Source organism: Acinonyx jubatus, chromosome D1 (genome assembly GCF_027475565.1).
Source record: "Acinonyx jubatus isolate Ajub_Pintada_27869175 chromosome D1, VMU_Ajub_asm_v1.0, whole genome shotgun sequence".
In the NCBI taxonomy this organism is placed as follows: Eukaryota; Metazoa; Chordata; class Mammalia; order Carnivora; family Felidae; genus Acinonyx; species Acinonyx jubatus.
Window position 1 is genome coordinate 73,718,481 of NC_069390.1, and position 19,827 is coordinate 73,738,307.

Below are 19,827 nucleotides of genomic sequence, written 5' to 3' on the forward strand. Positions count from 1 at the left end.
TTTTTTTTAATGTTTATTTATTTTTGAGAGAGAGAGAGAGAGAGCACAAGCAGAGGAGGGGCAGAGAGACAGGGAAACAGAGAATCTCAAGTAGGCCCCGTGCTGTCAGTGCAGTGCAAAGGGGATTGAACCCACAAATCCCGAGATCATAACCTGAGTCGCAACCAAGAGTCAAACGCCTAACCAACTGAGCCACCCAGCCGCCCTTCAGAGTGTTTCTGTTCTATATTTAAATTGTCTTAAACTCCATCACAGTATGTGAATTCTCACACATTTATGCTTTGCAAGCCCTGCCCACACCTATTCTTTCTTGTGAAAATGTGGCTTTAGACGTATCTACAGTTACCTATGCAAGATTCCGACCGCTCAAGAAACCTACTCAACCTTAACTTTTGGACAGAGTTTGAGAAGCACTGAATTTGGCATAAGACAATCTAGGTTCATTATCTTAACCACACTTGAACTGGATGTATCACCTTGGACATATCCATGATTCTAAGGTAATCTGCTAAAAGGAGCCCTAATAACACCTGTTACACACATGTCACATGGTACTTCTGAGCATCTAAAGGAAATAACCAACATGAAAGCACTTACCAATGGTAAAGCACTACTCAGTGTGAGTGATATTGGGCATCCTGAAACTTCATGAAATTTTGTTCCTAGTTCCATTTTCCCTTCTTTGGGTCAGAATAAATACACTGACCCATTGAGTTTCAACAAGAACTAAGAATATGACTGAAGGTTTTCAGAATAATGGAAAGTTTCAAGTTAAGACGAAACGGTCACTGTCTTCAATCATAATGACAGCTATGAAACACATATTAGAACTAATAACCTAAGTTATTTTACACAATTCATCTGTGAAACTCAATTTGTCAAGAAATAGTAAATGTTTTTTTTGAAATTCAAATGGAACCTGGGTGGAGGGATTAGGGTCAACGTTAAATTGCTAGTCATTTTAAGTAACAAATTCATGTTAATGTTATGAAAGTGGAGTGTAAAGAAAAGACTTTAGAATTAGATGTTAATCAACTGGATTTTTGAAAAAGGCTCCTACTCCTAAAATTGATGCAAAAATATTTTCCAAATAAATTCAAGTGCTGAAAAATATTATTCAAAGCATCTATAGAATATACACATGTGTGTACATGTATGTATGCATATATTATTTCCTGTTATTTCTTTGAAATCAGAGCTACGAGACAGAGTTCTATCATCAATTATTCTTGGAATTTAGTGAAAAAAGAAAAGAATTTGGAATCAGTCACTCGGTTCCGTCCACCTTCCCTGGCTTAGGAGCTATTTCCTCCTCCCTAAAAAGGGAGGCAATCCTGTCTGCTCCGCCTAACTCGCAGAGCTGTGCTAAGAACCCAGTGCGCCTTATGGGAAAGGCAGGTACGGTTGCTGATAGGACGATTAGAGGAGCCGGGCACTCAGCAATGCAGTTTTAAAAACCCCAGCTTTTCGCAGCTGGCGAAGAGAAAGGCAGTTCTCTTTACCCCAAATCTATTCCATTTTTTATACCATTTCAAATGTAGGTAAGAGGAAGGAGGGCCAGGGGCATTTAAGAAACCCGGACGCAGAAATTTCCTCTCCCCTCAGCTGTGTATATATACTCTTTCCCTTCGTCCGTCCGTTCAACAATATTTCTCAGACCCCTGTCGGGTTTGGGACCCTGGGCTAGGCAGCGACAGCCCCGAAGGGGAAAGGACCCAGAATGCGGTCCTGAGGAGCCTTCGGTCTAGGGAGCACACACTGGACCGGTAACTGCGGGCCAGCGAGGACTCGGGCCCCACCGCCCCACCCCCCCACCCCCGGCCCCACCGCTGCCGAGCCCATCCCCCTACCCCTCCGCGGCGGCGGCTTGTTCCGGCCGCGTCCCCATGGCAACCAGTGGCGGCGCGGAGGGCCGGCTGCTGGCGGGGAGGGAGAGGCCCTAACGGCCTCGGCGGCCGCGGGGCGAGCGGACCCGGACGGCGGGAGCGCGGCGGCGGGTGGCGAGCGGCGGGCGGCGGGCGGCGGGGCCCCTCGGGGCGGGCCCGGTGGGCGGTGACCCCGGCGTTCCCGCTCCAGGGGCCTCAGACCTCGCGGGAGAGCGCGGCGTAGCGCAGGTAACTCGCTCCGGCCTCCAGGACCCGGTGTCCACCCCGACCCTCGCCCTCGCCGCTCTGCCGGGCCGGCCCCAGGGGCACCGGGGACCCCTACTGGCCGGCTGCTTCGCGGGGGGCTGGGCGTGAACCGTGCTCGGTCTGGCGGGGGCGCGCGCGGGCGGGGAGAGTCTGGGCTGTCGGGACGGTCTTGCAGAACCCAAAGCTGAACCTCCCTGAACAGGCAGGTGTAGATTCTAGCTGTGTGGTCTTGGGCAAGTCGCCTAGCTTGTCTGTGCCTCAGTTTCCCTGACGCTAAAGGGAGTGATTGGAAGAACCTGCACAATCAGTTTATCTGTCCGTTCTTGTTCAGTTTTCCTTCCCCATCCCTGCCCCTGGCCCCTCTGCTCCACACAATCCCAGAGCCTCTCTTCAATTCCTTTAATTTGGAAGTGACCTGAGCCCCGGGGTCTTCCTCGTCTTTCTACCATCTCAATGCTACTTAATTGACTTTAATTCAGTGATTCAGAGGAGTTGAAGTTCTTTTCAACACTTTGTCCAATTCTCCGCATATCTTATTTTTTAAATAAAACTTTGTTGCTGGGGGAAATTTTTTTTTTTTTAAATTTAGGCAAGTACTAACAGGGTAAGCAGGTGCCCACAAAGCCATTGAGGAATTATAAGATTTATATTTTTAGGCAACTCTTAGCCTTTTTGTCCTAAATCTCCTGGTATATTCATTCTAACAAAACCCAGAAAGGGCCAAAGAAAGAATTTACTCGAAGGCAAACTTTTAGGAGACAAGAAAGGAAAATTTGAGAACATTTAGCTGTAACACCTCCACAATGGGTATTGTTGACTCCTCTCCTCTTAAAGTGATAAGCACTTTGCACAGTAGCTGGTGCCAAGATGTTGCTCAGTAAATAGTGAATGAATGCTCCTTACAGTCAATGCCACATATTTCAACTCATCACTTAGGCAATGTCATAAATGCATGGGGGGATTTAAAAAGGGGGCAAATTTCCACATTTTGTAGAACCAAGACCTACTACACTGCGAAAAGTTCACAATGCATGGTTTGCCAACAGCAGAGTCTTCTTGTTTTATAGGTTAATAAATGTAAGCATTTTAGAAAGCTAGGTCATTTTTTTCCCCCTAACAGATTAAAAACCAAGAAACATAAGCCAGAAGCAGCAGTTTCTTGACATGGAGAACCAAGCCAATAATACAATGGGGTAAGTGCTGAAAATTATCTGTTTGTTAAGTTGGTACTTAACTATGCCCCAAACTCCCTGATGGTACATGAATTTTGAAATTTGGTATTAATAGAAGGATGTACCAATTACTTTTGGTGAGGAGGATGGAGGGAAACTCAAGTGATTCTAATTAAGAACCTATGGTATGAATCTTTCCAATTTTGACTATGGATCTGGACTCAAAAATCACCATTTCCCCACATTTAGTGAGTTTTTACAGTGTTTTGGGATGATGAGTGCCCACGCAGGCCTCTTGTGCTCTTGGGTTTCCATAGGGCAGTGGCTCCCACCCATACTGCCCCTATCTTGCTGCATTGAGTGTCCCAGGCTTCCCTCCACACTTGCCCTTAAGGCCGAACTCAACCCTTAGCCTCAAAACAGATCTGGCTCCTACAGACTCTTTTTTTTTTAAAACGTTTATTTATTATTGAGAGAGAGAGCATGAGCATGGGAAGGGCAGGCACAGAATCTGAAGCAAGCTCCAGGTTCTGAGCTGTCAGCACAGAGCCCGACGCGGGGCTCGAACTCACAAACTGTGAGATCGTGACCTGAACCGAAGTCGGACGCTTAACTGACTGAGCCACCCAGGTGCCCCATGGCTCCTACAGACCCTTAAGTCTAGAGAACAAACTGGTGGTTACCAGAGGGCACGTGGGTGGGGAGATGGCGAAATAGGTAAAGGGGATTGAGCGTCCACTAATCATTGTGAGCACTGAATAATGTGTAGAATTGTTGAATCACCACATTGTACACCTGAAACTATTATATCACTGTAAAGTGTACTGGGATTAAAATTAATTAATCAAAAATTAATAACGTTTTAAAAAACCGGATTTATCTCCTCAAACAACAGTAAGAACTGGATATTTTACCAAAGTCTCATAAAGCGATCAAGAATAGAATTTGTACAGCACTCACCATTGTAAATAATTAAATTCCCTTTCACAAATATCTGTCCCCACCCCTTCTGTGCCACCTGCACCACAAAGGTATCTCTTCCTATTGTTTCATTAGTCACCCGGCCACTGGCTGACTCCAGAGCTGGGGGACAGGGGAGGGGCCAGTGAAGGGGAGTGGTACTGGAGTGCCTAATCTGGACTGTGACTGACTTGCACTAGTCACACCACCCAGGTGGCTATTCTGCGCTGACCATGACTTTGACATCAGGCTAAAGGAGGGCTGCACAAGTCCAAGTAGTTACAGCTGTCAGTTTTGTAAATCCTACTCTATACTTCTTACAACAGCCCCGTTAGGCATTGTTCTCATTTTACATCTAAGAAAATTGAGTGTATTAGAGTATAGGCCGAGGTCTTGCAATGAAGAGGCCCCAAAATGCAGTGGTTGAAATAAGGCTGAAGTTTATTTCTGTCTCATGAATAGGTTTAGGGATAAGCAGACCAGGACTGGTGGGGCAGCTCTGCCATCCTCACTAGGTGATTTTTCATCTCTGGACCCAAAATGATTGCTTCAACTCCCACCACTGTGCTCCTGCCAGAGGGGAGGGGGAAGGGCAAGGGGAGAATTTGGTTCCTTTTCGGAATGTGCCCCCGAAAGAGCAGGCCTCACTTCTCATCATTTCCCACTGGCCAGAGCTACAGCTAGCTAAAAGGAAGGTTGGGAAGTGTGATCTCTAACTGAGCAGCTCTATGGCCAGCTAAAGCTTAGGTGAGAAAAGGAAGAAGAGTGGATATTGGTGGACAGTTAGCAGCTGCGGCCACATTTCTGAGCTCAGAAGGGTAAAAAGAAAGAGAAATAAAGCAGCAGCTTGCCCCAGAATATGCAGCTGGTTAGTGGAGAAGGCAGGATTTGAATTCAGATATGTCTGGTTCTAATCCCGGCATCCTTTGCTACATTGGAAATGGGGGCAGTGAGAATATCTGTAAGCAGAGCCAGGTTAGGATTCTGGATTGAGCAGGTGTTAGGTCCCTGATGTGATGATGGCACTGAGGGCCTAGGTGCAGATTGAAGGTCTCAGACCTAAGGTTGGGTGCCAGATCGGAGGCCATGGAGACTGCTATTTCTCTTCATTCATTCTTTTGGGGGAAAAGTGTGGAATATTGAATGTGTGGCAAGCACAACACTAAGTTTTCTGGTTCATACAAAGATCATTAAGAAACAGACCTTAAACAACTTAGAATTTAGTAGGGAGCTATAGCACTTGTACAATGTGATTGCAAGTGTATTAGAGTGTAGGCTAGAGTATAGACCAAATTCTCCCCTCGCCCCCCGCCCCAGAAGTGAATGAGAATTACTAGAAGTTTCCATGAGCAAGTACCCTACTGATCCCCGCAGACATGGGACCAGACATTGTCTACCATGGCCTACAAAGCATGAAGCGTCAGGTTGACTTTGCTTCTGTCCCTCATGCTGTTGAGAAATATGTAAAAATCTAGATCATAAAGACGGTAAAACTTCATCAGGGGCATGTTACAGAGCTTATCAAAGCATGTCACCTACATACGGTAATGTTTTGTGGTGCAACGTTCATTTAACAATACGTATCTAGAGTCTCCTATGAGCCATTGATTGTTGTAAGCACCAGGAAAAGAGCAGTGAACAAAACAGAGACCACTCCTCCAAGGGTCAGTGGGAGTCATTAACATGTTTTCTATGGTGATGTGAAGAAAAATAAAGCTGGCCAAGGATGAGAAGATGAACGGGATGGTCAAACCAGCATTCCCTGCTAAGGTGACATTTGAGCAAAGATGATATTAGGCAAAGAGAGTTCCAGACAGCAGGAACCGAAAGCGTGAAGGCGTAAGGTGGGCGTTTTTACACAGAATATTTGTTAGGTGAATTATTCTCCAACAGCTGGGTTGCAGCAGGGTTTGGTTTTCGTTTTAAATCCATGATTTCCCCCCAGTTATAGGTGTTTGTATTTGTGCCATCATAATCAACCTAAACTCCTTCTAATCAAAACAGCCATGTTTGAGTTTGTCCTTTTTATTTGTTTTTAGAGTGTGTGCCCAGAACATAATTATAAATGAGCAAATGATCTGTCTTGGCCTGCTTAAGAGAACCATGTCTACAGTTTGCTTTGTTTCAGCTTCCTTATTAATTTCTACTCTTATTAACTTGTCCTTCTTGGATTTATTTTACTTCTTTTGTTCTCTGGATTTTTTTAGTTAAAAAAATGTGGTTCGCTTATTTTTATGATTTCTGAATTTTATGATTTCTTTAAGTAATAAAAGCCTTTCAAGCTCAAGTTTCTCCTGAGCGCAGTTCTGCTGTGGGGCCATCCTATTAATGTTTCCACTCTAATTTTCTAAATAAATTGCCTGCGATTTCAGCTTTGATTTCTGTTTGACTAATTTGAGATACTGAAGACATGAAAGTTGTGAGGGAGGGATTAATTATATTTTTATTACTATTCCTTTCTAATCTCCCTGCCACCATGGTCACAGACTGTGGCCTATGTGACATTTCAGTCTCATTAAGAGTCTTCTTATAGTCCCTTGCATGATCAGCTACTATAAATGTCCTTTGGACATTTGAAAACAAATGTATATTCTGTATTGGTTAAGTAAAAAGGTTTACAAAGTTCTACATAAGTCATCAGACCTCTAATAAGATCTAATAATATTTAAATTATGTTTTTCAAATCCATTTTTACCTTGCTTTTTGTTTATTTGATCTATCAAATTTTATGGAAGATCTTCACCATAATTGTGGTTTTGTCCAATTCTTATAGTTCAAACAGTTTTTGTTTTACATATTTCAGTGTTCTGCTGCTTAATGTATTGAGGTTCATGGATGTTATATCTTGATATATTATATGATTTAGCTTTATAAAATATCTCACAAATATAAGTGAACGTGTTTTGTTGTTTTAAATTCTACTTTGCCTGATATTGATATTGCCATCTCTGTTCTGTTTTTAATTTATTTTGGTCTGTAATATCCTTGTTCATCCCCTTTGTAATAGAAGAAACTCCGTCTTTTCCTTTCTGTGTGGGAGAAACCCAGTTCTTGCCTACTACGTTTTTCTTCCCTGTGTGCCTCCTTTACCTTCACAGAGAACCCTTCACTTCTGATGCCCTTGTCACCAAATGCATGGAGGTTTTCCCTGCACCAAGCAATCGTCTGTAACACCAGCTGGGTGTCCTACAATTTAGCTCAATTCTGACACTATCTACCTGGAGATAGCATGCCATCACACAGGTTGAAGGCTCAGTACCACATGACTGCTCCTCCTGCCAGTAACAAGCCCAGGTTGTCACCTGTGCTTCTGACCAGATACTCCTATGGGGGGTTCCAACGCCCTCCACCTTGGGCGCAATGCATTTGCTGGAGCAGCTCGCAGAACTCAAGGGAACACGTTTACCAGGATAAAGGATAAACACGTTTGTCAGATGAACAGCCAAATGGAAGAGAGGCATAGGGCAAGCTACGTGGGAAGGGGTGCTGGGCTTCCATGCCCAGGTGTGCTGCCCTCCCAGCACTTCCTGTGTTACCAACCCAGACGATCTCTGGATCCCATACTTTTGGAATTTGTATGGCGCTTCGTCATGGAAGCATAATGGATCATTACGTCCATTTGCAGCCCTTCTCCCTTCTCAAGATCATGGAAGGTGGGCTGAAAATTCCAGGCTTCCAACCATGGCTGAGTCCTTCCGGTGACCAGCTCTCATTCTGGGAGCCCACACAAAATTTCCTCGTTAGAACGAAAGGTACTCCTATCACGCAAGAAATTACAAAGGTTTCGGAATCCCTGTCTCAGAAACCAGGGTCGAAGATTAAATATCAGAACAAAACATGCTCCTAGCACTCTTACCACTTAGGAAATGAAAGGGCTTTAGGAGCTGTGTGCCAGAAATCAGAAATAGACACCGATATATATTTTCTATTATCTCATTTCCTTGTTTTCATTTTTTTAATATTGTGTCTCTTGTAAATAGCATACGGTTAGATTTAAAAAATACCTCAGTTGGAGAGTCTTTGCCATTAAAAAGAGGATTTTATGATCACTAATATGCTAACGTTTGACCCATTTTGATTTCCCCACATGTGCTACTCTGAGCTAGTTTTCTTTTTCCTCATTTTCTGTTAAAAGTTTTACATCCTATTTTATAAGTTTTCAATGAACACTTTCTACAAACATTGTAAATTTGGGTTTCTCTTTTGGCATCTTGAATTTTAACTGTTATCTTTGACTTCCCCCATCCTTTTTTCTCTTTTAAGACTTAACTTTTAGGGGCGCCTGGGTGGCTCAGTCGGTTAAGCGTCCGACTTCAGCCAGGTCACGATCGCGCGGTCCGGTCCGGGAGTTCGAGCCCCGCGTCAGGCTCTGGGCTGATGGCTCGGAGCCTGGAGCCTGTTTCCGATTCTGTGTCTCCCTCTCTCTCTGCCCCTCCCCCGTTCATGCTCTGTCTCTCTCTGTCCCAAAAATAAGGAAACGTTGAAAGAAAAAAAAAAAAGACTTAACTTTTAGTAGCGCCTGTGCTTCCCCATTCCTTTATCTCACCTCCAAAAAGTTATCTGGATTTCTAGTTCCTGGTCGCTATTAATTTATATATAAATTATTACATATAGGATAATGTTAATTATTATTTTATTCCACTTATTTTAGAATCCTTTATTAATGGCTGTAAGTTTGCATTGCTTATTACTGTTGTTTGTATGCAAAATCATCCCTGTTCTTAATTTTTAAAACTATTTTTAATGTTTATTTTTGAGAGAAAGAGAGAGAGTGCAAGCGGGGAAGGGGCAGAGACAGAGGGAGACACAGAATCTGAAGCAGGCTCCAGGCTCTGAGCTGTCAGCATAGAGCCCGGCACAGATGCTTAACCATCTGAGCCACCCAGGCACCCATCCCTGTTCTTAATTTTTAAAAAATTTTGAATTCATTTTAATTTGACTTAAGTACTTCCTTAGGTAATCTTTTCATAAAAATGAACATGGGTGACATACTTCTTAACTTGTTACATGTTCAGATGTCTTACTCATACTCTTATACAGGAACTCTGTAACATTGCTCTTTGGAAGCACTGAGTATTGCAGAGGGAAAATCCAATACCAGTCTTTCAGGTCTGTCCTTTCTTCCTTTCCCCCCTCCCCCCCCCCATGTTGTGTGTGTCTGAAAGTCTATAGAATTCCTTTTTTTATATAGTATTTTTTTAAGTTTTTTTAAAATTTATTTTGAGAGAGAGAGAGTAAGTGGGGGAGAGGTAGAGAGAGACACACTCCCAAACGGGCTCCACACTGTCAGTGCAGAGCCTGATGCAGGGCTCAAACTCACTAACCCTGACATCATGACCTGAGCAGAAATCAAGAGTCAGACACTTAACCAACTGAGCCACCCACGTGCCCCTATAGGATTTCTTTTTATCCTTGGAATTTACAAATTTACTGGATTAACTTTCTATGTATGGAATCTTCTGCAATAACCCTTCACTGTATTTGGTGAACATTTTTACACTAAAGATTCAAATCTTTTGAACTCAGTGACATTTTCTTCTATTTCTTTGATTAGTAATTCTCCACTCTCTTGTTTCATTCTCATCTCCTAGAAGGATTATATCTTTCTTTGCTCTCATAATTTCCATTGTTGTCCATTGTGCTCTATGTCCTGGAGGAATTTCTTGACTTTTCTCTTTTCTTTCAGCACCGATTACATTATTTTTATTGCCTCTATTGAGATCTTTGGTACTGGCAACCATGTTTTATTTCCAAGAACTTCTTTTTTGCATGCCTCTTTCATTGTTCCTTTTACAGTTTTATCAATGCAATCTACCCTTGACTTTCATCAAAAATATGAATAAGTGGTGTCTGAAATGATCTCTTATATCAACTCCTTTATAATCAGTCATTCTGAGGGTGTGGCTCTGGTATAGTTCTCCACATCCTTCAATTCATGCCTCACCCCAGGCCCTAATAACTGCTCCACAGCCCCCCTTTCTCCTGGCCCCTGCTCCTCTACAAGAGAAACTAATTCAGTTTTTTTACAAAATCTGGACACCAACTACAGTGCAGCTGCAACTCCCTGAGGGCTCAGCACAGCTGCCAGCCAAGGTGTTCTACAGTCTAGTAGAACTGAAGACTACTAAAACTTATGCTTAGTAACCTTTGACGGGCATTTCTAAATAGGAATTACACAAATGCACTGAGCAAGCCTAAGGTCAACATAATACATATATAGAGTCCCTAAATGTATGAATTCTGCAACGTTGCTTTTACAAATGTTTCTTTCCTTGTATAAGTGGATTCACATATAATGGATTACTTCTTTAACATATCTTTTCTAGGGGCACCTGGGCGGCTCAGGTGGTTAAGTGTCTGACTCTTGACTTTGGCTCAGGTCATGCATGGTCTCTTCGTTCATGAAATCAAGGACCCTCATGGGGCTCTGCACTGACAGCCCTGGAGCCTGCTTACGATTCTCTGTCTCCCTCTCGCTCTCTGCCCCTCCTCCACTCTCGCTCTCAAAATAAGTAAATAAACTTAAAAAAATAAAAGAACATATCTTTAACTAAAAAAAGAACATTTATCCGGATCTTTCTTTACTTAGTCACACATGTATGTAATTTAAGAAGTCACTTGGTTCCTTATCGCTGTAATCAAAAAACAACAATCTCCTGTTCCCTCCTGAGGCAGTTCTTTTGGCTGAATCTTTTGGCATTTATCTCTATATCTCTAAATAGCATGGTTTTCTTGCTACTTCTTGATTTTTTTTCAGTTTTAGGCGTTATCTATTGACATCCACAGTGGTTATTTTTCCTGCCTCACTACCTCATCACCACCACACACATGGTCGCATACACGTATATGCCCACGGTCTCTCTCTCTCTCTCTTTCTCTCTTTCTCACACACACACACACTTCTCTTTCTTCCATCATCCTCTCAATGCACCATAATTTTGGTTGGATCAATATTCTGTTTGCCTAGTTATGTCTTTGTAAATGCTCTTCGCCTTTGAGCCATAGCATACTGGGATGATGATGCTTCCTTCCCTGTATAACATTTTGTTTTCTTCCGGAGTTAATAACTCTGGCGTCTTAACTATTACTTTTTGAAGTTTTCTTCTTTTCTGCCAAATTTTCTTCAAAAAATCACCTTCTGTTTGTATTTGAGCAAGTTGGTTGAAGTGCTTTTCTCAAACGTCCGTGATCCCTGACTGCTCGCTCCTGTGTAAGATGGCGGAGTGGAAGCTGATCGGAAGTTCCGCTGGACGTGGGCGGGGCTTGTTGACGGGGCTTCTCTACTTGTCATCGGGCTTGTCTCTTTCAGTGCCTGTCTCAGACTGATCAGATTCTAGAGAACACTCTTTTAAATTCTCCTACTTAGAGGGTGTAAGTTGGGCCACCAGCATTTACCCTCTACCTAGCTGGGTTGCTTCCTGGCTTTTTCTCTACTGCTAGCTCCCATTATTTTTGTGCTCGTAGCTTAAAAATATGCCTTTGCTTTATTTTAGTAGAATTTGGGAAGGGAGCAAAATGTTTATGTTCATCCGTCTTCAACCGAAAGCCTCATTTTTCTCTACTAAATCATTTACTCTACTTTTTATTCTGTGACTTATATCTTAGCCATTCATCTCGTTCATGGAATCTTATCAAATCCTTCCTAAAAATCTGCTGCATGATCTGCCGATTTTTTAAATCTGCCATGAAAGTCGTATTTTCAAAGAACCAAGACAGATGGATATTAAAGTATAGCTTCTCACGTCTAATTCAGAAAAACCCTTTAAAGCAGTACTCTATGTGTGCATCTTTTTTAACCTTTAAAGTGTTCTTTCCCTCTGAGATATATTAATTCCTAAACACAACCGTACTTCCCAGTTTCTTAGTTTAATACAGTTTTAATTACAATTTGTAAGAAAAAATTCTACTATAAGTCAATATTTTGGTAGTTTAATAAATTGTAGTAAAGTAGTCTTTTTGCGCACTGAAAATTCTTTTTAATTTGATTGATTCTCTTGCCTTCTGAATGGCCCAGACTCTACCCCCATTATTCTCCCTCCACCCTTTATCCCCAGCCACACATAATCTTTTCCAGAGTAATCAAATTTGACAATTTCTAGTTTCTAGTTTGTCTGCAGAAGAAGCAAAGTGAAGTAGACCTGGGGTAAATCCCAATATTATTTCATATTAACACACAGAACCATGGCATCATTCATAATAAGCTACATATGCACTAGTTTGGATTCTGTAAGCCAATCTCTAGGACAATTAAAATTCCCTCTTGCTAAAAGGTCTATCTGGGGAAAGACTGCAGTGTTAGTATGTGTGAGGATAGTCATTTAATCCTTTTCTATTTAAAACTAGAATAGAATAGTCATTATACAAAAAGTTTCAAGAAAAAATTTATCTGTAATACAGGTAATACAATAGTCATTGAAACTAGAATAAATAGTCATTATACAAAAAGTTTCAAGAAAAAATTTATCTGTAATACATGTGTTTAGAAGATCCTCCACTCTTTTTAGAATGTAAAAATATGAGACTTAAAGTTTGTATATACCTCGAATTCTGATGAAACATTGATAGGGAGTTGGAAGCTATCAACATTGCACATTTTATTTCTCTGAATGTCTTTGATGAGTATGATGGAGGCCTTTAAAAGTACTTCTAAGCATGCTTTTTAGGAATAGTGGGATTTATACCTCCTCTACATATCAACATTAAGCTTATTGCAGATGAGGGAGAAGAATGGACCGAATATGAGCCACCATCTCAAATGTGCAGTAAAAATAGGCATTGTAACACTGCTAAGTCAGCACACGCTAAGGATGACGGTAAATAGCATTTTTTGGACAACAAGAAAAGTGCTTGAGAAGAGCTATTTTTAGCTATAATTTAGTAACTAATTTTGAACAAGGGCAACTGTGAAATTCTGATCTAGGGGTCATAAAGTAGAAGCCTTTCACTTTACTGTTTTAGGAGGAACAATCGAGTGAAGAGCAGGCAGACATCTCAGACATGTCTATGGAAGTGGATTCTGGGACTTCTGGGAGCTCTCCCATTCCATACTATTTAAGTTTCTGGTGTGGTGCGGTATTTGACGTGCGGAATAAGAATAGGTCTGTGAGCCACCACAGAAAAGTTAAATTATACTGGTATCACCAAATATATAGCAATATAAGTAAGACAAATAATACATTACTACATTTTAGAATGTGTTTCATTACAATATTTTGGAAAAGTTAAGACCCAGTATGATTGCTCATATTGCTCGTCAACCTTTTGAAAACGCATTTCCTTAGACTATTCCATAGTCTCCTTTTTCTCTTCTGTCTATGCTTCCCTTCCTCATTCCCTCCCCTTCTTCCATGATGACTTCCATATTTATTTTTTAAGCCTGCCCTTCTCTCTTTCAAGCTGAAGATCCATTTCTATTCTGCTATCTATGTCCCAAAATGCCCTTCTCTCTCTCAAGCTGAAGATCCATTTCTATTCTGCTATCTATGTCCCAAAATGAACTCACTTTTTTTTTTAATGTTTATTTACTATTGAGAGAAAGAGAGAGAGAGACAGAGTACAAGTAGGGGAGGGAAAGAGAGAGGGAGACACAGAATCTGAAGCAGGCTCCAGGCTCTGAGCTGTCAGCACAGAGCCCGATGCGGGGCTCGAACTCACGAGCTGTGAGATCATGACCTGAGCCGAAGTCAGACATTTAACCAACCAAGCCACCCAGGTGCCCGAACTCACTTTTTTTTTGTGGACTTGTTTATCCATTTTTATTTTCCAGTTTGATGATGGGTAGGCTGACGCCGCATCCCAGTTTGCCCAGAATAATCACTGCTTTATACCTATTGTCCTGGCATAATTATCATTAGTGCCCCTTTCACTTTCAGAATTGTCCTAGTTTGCATAATTGATCATATGGTCACCGTGTAGCAGGATTCTCACACAGAGAGTCATGACACCGAGGCTTTTCTTTCCAGGAAGCAACTTTATTCCTGCTGGCACCCCTCCATTGGGTTCGTACCCAAAGAACTGAGCCCTGAATGCCACATGACCAAATTTTTTATATACTTTTTACTTCTTCGTCTCCCATATATGGTAACACACAAACATGCAGTCTGATTAAGTGGTCCCATGTTACAAGGTCATAGGGATGTTGTCACGTATGTGTATAGCCAGGTTGCCTTGAGTTGTTTTTTTTTTTCTTTCCTTAGGGTGGGGACCCTACCACAACCACAGCCATCTGATAAAGGTCTGCTCTTGTAAGAACCAGCATGTAAGCCTATATGTGAAAGGACTTTGGAGTAACATACATGTCCATGGAGACTGGGTGAATTGTATCTGATGGACATGTATGTTACTCCAGCTCTTTTTACTCTGCATGCCTCTCCACGTTCCCTTCCCCTGTCCCCTCCAACACACCGGCCACTACTACCTCCATTTATATCATCAGCTTTCTATTTTGCTTTCTTCATCTTTAAATTTGACATCCTGATATTTTGACTCTAGGCTCCTCAGACTGTTTTGTCACCCTGCAAGTCTCAGTGTGCCCCCTTCCTACTGGCTTAAGACTTCTGTCCTCTGGGCACCTAGGTGGCTCAGTCGGGTAAGCATCTGACCTCAGCTCAGGTCATGATTTCACAGTTCATGAGTTTGAGCCCGGCATCGGGGCTCTCCACTCTCAGTGCAGAGCCCGCTTCGAATCCTCTGTCTCCCTCTCTCTGCCCCTCCCCCACTCTCTCCTTTTCTCTCTCTCTCTCTCAGAAATAAATGAACATTAAAAACAACAACAACAAAAAGACTTCTGTTCTGACCCCAGAATCCTTCTCTCGTGAATTGCTCCCAAGGATAAACCCAACAGTAAGGCTCAGGGTTTGTATGTCTCAAGTAGTGTATCAGTTACAATCCACCCAGTCTCCAAAGCTAGAAGACTTGGAGTACTTTTTTTCTTTTTTAGTGCCTCATTCAACTTTTCTAAAATAGGAATAATAAGTCCTACTTTATGGGATGTTGTAAGGATCCGTGAGAGCAAGAACAGGAAAGCAATTAGCATAGCATCAGTCAGCATTTGACTAAAGGAAGAAATGAAAATATAAATAATGTTAGTGCTGAGCTCTGTGAAGAAGGCTAAACTAAGCCTTTTGTATTTTATTTTAAAGTTCTCTAGATTTAGGAGCAAATATTGATGCTGCTGAGACAGCTCAACTGCTCTTAATTATCTCTGAAAAACTGAAGAAAGGAAGACATCCTGGAAGATGAGACAATTGAATTTCAAAAGAGAATATTAAATTTGACAGAAAGCTGGGTTTAGCGTAAGCCTGAATGTGACTGGATCTTCGGTAGTACTCTGGAAGGAGTCGTGGGTGGCCTGCGAGCATCCGGAAGAAGCGGGGGTCACCAGGACTCCGCACGGACACGCCCTGACCGCTGCAGACTAGGTCAGCCTTGGCTCACAGGGCTCATATGCTGGTGCGTCTGCAAGCATATTGATAGAATTTTATTTGGACTTTGCCATGATATTTTACAGGGCTTTTCATGACATTTTTATGGGGAGAGGGAGAAAAAAATTGTAAGGTTAATTAAGTGGGTTAGAAACTGATTATAAGAAAAGAAATAATCAACGGATCCCTGTCACCCTGAAGGACTTCAGAATGTAGTAGAATGCCATAGAGCTCTGTCCTCCATCCTGTCTTTCATGATATTTTACAGTCACTTGTATGAAAAAAACATTTATATGTAAAACAAGTAATGCTTCTCAAATCCGCAGCTGACACAAAACAGGGAGGTAAAGTGAATATATTTTCTGTCAGAAACAGGATCCCATAAGCCCTTTTACGAAGGCTTCTGTGGTAACCCATCCTGGCCAAATCTGTATTCAGTACCCCTCCTTTCTAGTCCCAGAAGAGCTCCATGTATTCATCAGTCTCTTATTGTGCCTGTCTTGTAAGTATCTCTGCACAGGCAGTTGGTCTCGTGTCTCTGTCTTCCCAGCTCCTCGCACAGTGGGCAGCAGTCGCTGAATGAATGTTTGCTTCATTAAACAACCAGGGCTAGGGGTGCCTGGGTGGCTTAGTGAGTTGAGCAATTCTTGATTTCAGCTCAGGTCATGATCCCAGCCAGGGTTGTGGGATCGAGCCCCGTGCCAGTCTCTGCACTGAGCATGTACCCTGCTTAAGATTTTCTCTCTCCCTCAGCCCCTCTCCTCTGCTCGCATGCATGTGCGCTTTCTCTCTACCCCCCTCTCTCTCTTTCAGTTAAAAAAAAAAAAAAAAGGACCAGTGATAGCAATCTACATTGAGAGGCTGAAATTCTCACACTGAAATTTAATAAGGATACATATAAAGCCCTGCTCTTGGAGCACCCCCCAAAAATGAAACAAGCACAAGATAGTGGCTTTATTTTTAGCATGCATGAAAAAAGATGTTTGGGCAAAAACAAAAACAAACAAACAAGCTCACCTTGACATGGTATAATATCACTGCTTTGCCCTTCCCCCTCCCAGATTCAAAGCTAAGGTGATCCTCATCTGCTTGAATAAAAGTATAGATAGCACCTAAAACAAAGGATGTGAGAGTCCCCCTCTAAACTGATTAGACCATACCTGGGGGATTAAGTTAATGTTCTGAACGGTGTATTTCAAGGAGGAAATCAACACAGGAACTTGTTCAGTGGAGAGCCATCAGGCTTGTGAAGGAGAGCCACCAAATTATGAAAATCTTACCATAGTCATTCACTTTTTCATTCGTTCAACAAATGTATGTTAAGTGTCTAGTATTTGCTAGGCAGTACACTAGGTAGTGAGTGGTGGAAAAAAAAAGAAATCTCTATGAGAAATTGAAGGAAATAAAGATACTTGTGGAAATAAACAAAGACACCCAAATGAGAACAAATGAAGCCTACTTATTGAAAGCTTGATATAGCAGAGGCGTCAGCAGCCATCACTTGCATCTGGCAGTCTCGAAGGCGAGGTGGGAAAGCTTCACAGTGAACAAAAGAGAAGGCTTCACGTATGCTGTCTTGGATGGGGGCTGTTGGCACAGGGAAACTGGAGGCAGGATTAGTAGAAGCGGGGCATCCTATGTGATTGATTTGAGGAGCGTGTTTGGTTTTCTCTCATTGGTCCTGAGTTGGAAGTAGGGGAAAAAATTAAGGCAGCTCTCAGTCATTGACCACATCCTGACAATTCTAGGAGTACTGCTGTAGAGGTTGTGGGTGAGAGTCTGTTAACGTAGGTTCCAGCCATTCTCTGTCTGAATGTTCAATATCTACTCTTGAACGCTGAGAAAACTTGGCAGAAGCCAGAGGTACACTGATAGCTGTATTTGACATATTGATAACTGTATTAAGTACTCTTAGTCTACTGGGTTGAAAAGGCATTTGTTGTGCATGGTCCCAGTGGATCAAATTAGATAAGTGGATGAAAAAGCTCTTCAGTATAAGAAAGAACTTTAAGAAACTCATCGCTGTCTAGATGCAATCTCAGACAGTGGTTTCCTGGTAAAGGAAGCATTCAGACCTAGGCTGGATGGCCTGTTGGCAGTGATATTGTGAAACAGATCACAAACCCTGGTGTGCGCCAGAATCACTTGATATCTTTGTTAGTGATGCAGAATCTTGGACTCTGTTCTAAACCTCCTGAATCTGACCAGTAGGGCATCATAGATGATGCTATTAAGACTGTGAAAGGTATACAAACACTGGTTGGACAAGATGACTTGTAAAACTCCCTTCACCTTGAGTCTAATATCCTCATTTTTGCACAGCGTAGTCATAATCAGGAAAGAAACCATTCACTCATTTATTTAATAATACTGATGTCTCTACTTTCGGCCTGTATTTCAATTCCGTCCACGTGGTGCAGTCCTGCCTGTCAAGGAGATAGTGAAGAGAAGAGCTCACTTGTTCATTTTTCAAAAATTTATTGAGTATCTGCTATATGCTGGAGTGCTGTGCTGAGCTCCAGGAAGATGGTGATGAGAAGGGCTGATACAGTCCTTTTGCGTTCAGAGCTCACGATAGCAGAAAAAAACAATGTGTTTACAATAAAGGGTGATACATGTTGTTATGAAAAGAAAACGGTGTGAAAACTATTCTTTTCATTCTGTTGTTTTTCCCCCACATCATAACTCCAATTAAAATTCCATCAACTTATTTATAGAGGAATTAGTACTTCCTTTCCTCAGGTTTGTTTTAGGTTTTAAGTAAAAATGGGAAAGGCTTTGGGCTTTCGTCCAGGAATGCCAGAAGACTGTAGAATTGCACTTTGTACTTAAAAGCTCTCTGATGACAGAACTGGTGAGTCTGCTGTTGAATAAACCAATCACAGGAATATCCCATGTTCAGGCTGACTGGGCATTTTAGAAAGTGACTCTGGAAATTCTGAGTTCTTTGGGTTCTAATACCTGTTTCTGACCCTAATGCAATGGAACTAATTTATGCTGTATGTTTCAAGCAAGTTCTTATTCAGTGCATCATGTCTTTTGCTGTGTGGTGCGCAGAAGGGAGCTTACGATGGGAGACAGCTGCCTAGGAGCTAGATCTGGCTCCTCTACTAATTGATGTGTGACCTTGACCTCTCCGGGCCTGAGGTTTTTCAAAATGCTAAATGATCCTTAATCACCTCTGAAATTCTGACCTGGTGAAACCGAATGGAGAAAATATTATTCTTCACCTGGCTTTCCCTCCTGCCTTCCTCACGCCTACACAAATGTAGTAGAGGCCCCATCACCACCATTGAATGGATCCTGAAATAACTTGCTTTCTAATCTGGACATTTGTGTGTTCCTTAGGCTGAAACCTGAGGCTTGTCCAGTCTGACTAACTGGACTTATGCCAGGTCCCTGTGGAATGCGTCAGCTTCTTTGAAGGAGAACCCTACCCTAGAAACACAATAGGCATCTCCATAAATCTAGCTCTCACCAACAGTTTTGTTTCAAATATAAATAGACCCTCTAAGACCCAAGATATTGCCCCGCATCTGACTAATAATATCACCATTATCTAAAGACTTACATTACTCTGCCCACACCTGCCTGATCAGATTCCTTCCCAAGGGATACCAGCCAGATCACGCCAAGTTCCCCTCCTGGAGGAGTAACTCTGTAGCTCAGTTAGTATCCTTGAATCTGGTCCTACCTAGCCTGGGGTTGCCCTTCTAATCCTTGATAGGCACGACTGAAGTCCCACTTTGCCTGCATCAAATTTACTCAAGTTATGATAGACATAGGTACATGTGTATTTACATGTAAGAGCACTGAGCCATTTTTCATAATTAGAATTTGCCATCGAATCAGCCCACTCTAAAAATTTTATTTAATTTTATTTTTTTAGCTAACTTTCTTTATTGCGACCTTGTTTCTGACATAATCCGCATGATGTGTTTCCACTTTAGGACTCCCTTGTCTATGTCAAAACTTTTGGCTCTGGGAGACCCATACACTACCACCTACACTAAGAAGAAAATACAAGCAGTCACTTTAGCAATGTATTGCATTATATTATGACAGCACCTATACTTTAGAAAATGTCATTTTAAAAAATGTACTGTATATTCACTGAAATTAGCTTTCAGTTTTAATATA

General features: G+C 42.0%; 1 protein-coding gene across 12 annotated transcripts in view; it reads left to right on the forward strand.

The window, feature by feature from the left end:
- The first annotated feature begins 1,247 nt into the window (after positions 1-1,247).
- The window catches only part of DEUP1 (deuterosome assembly protein 1), an 81,616-nt gene continuing 63,036 nt past the window's right edge, over positions 1,248-19,827 (forward strand). For 4 of the 12 annotated variants that reach the window (XM_053203781.1, XM_053203789.1, XM_053203788.1 and 1 more), the window contains exons 1-3: positions 1,248-1,398; positions 3,253-3,325; positions 14,461-14,508. In XM_053203781.1, the coding sequence (XP_053059756.1) occupies positions 3,297-3,325; positions 14,461-14,508 (77 nt within the window). In that variant the 5' untranslated portion in view covers positions 1,248-1,398; positions 3,253-3,296. Of the gene's footprint in view, positions 1,399-1,517; positions 1,542-2,008; positions 2,115-2,279; positions 2,339-3,252; positions 3,326-14,460; positions 14,523-19,827 lie in introns of those variants that run through there. The other 8 variants (XM_053203786.1, XM_053203783.1, XM_027040016.2 and 5 more) reach the window with 8 other exon arrangements.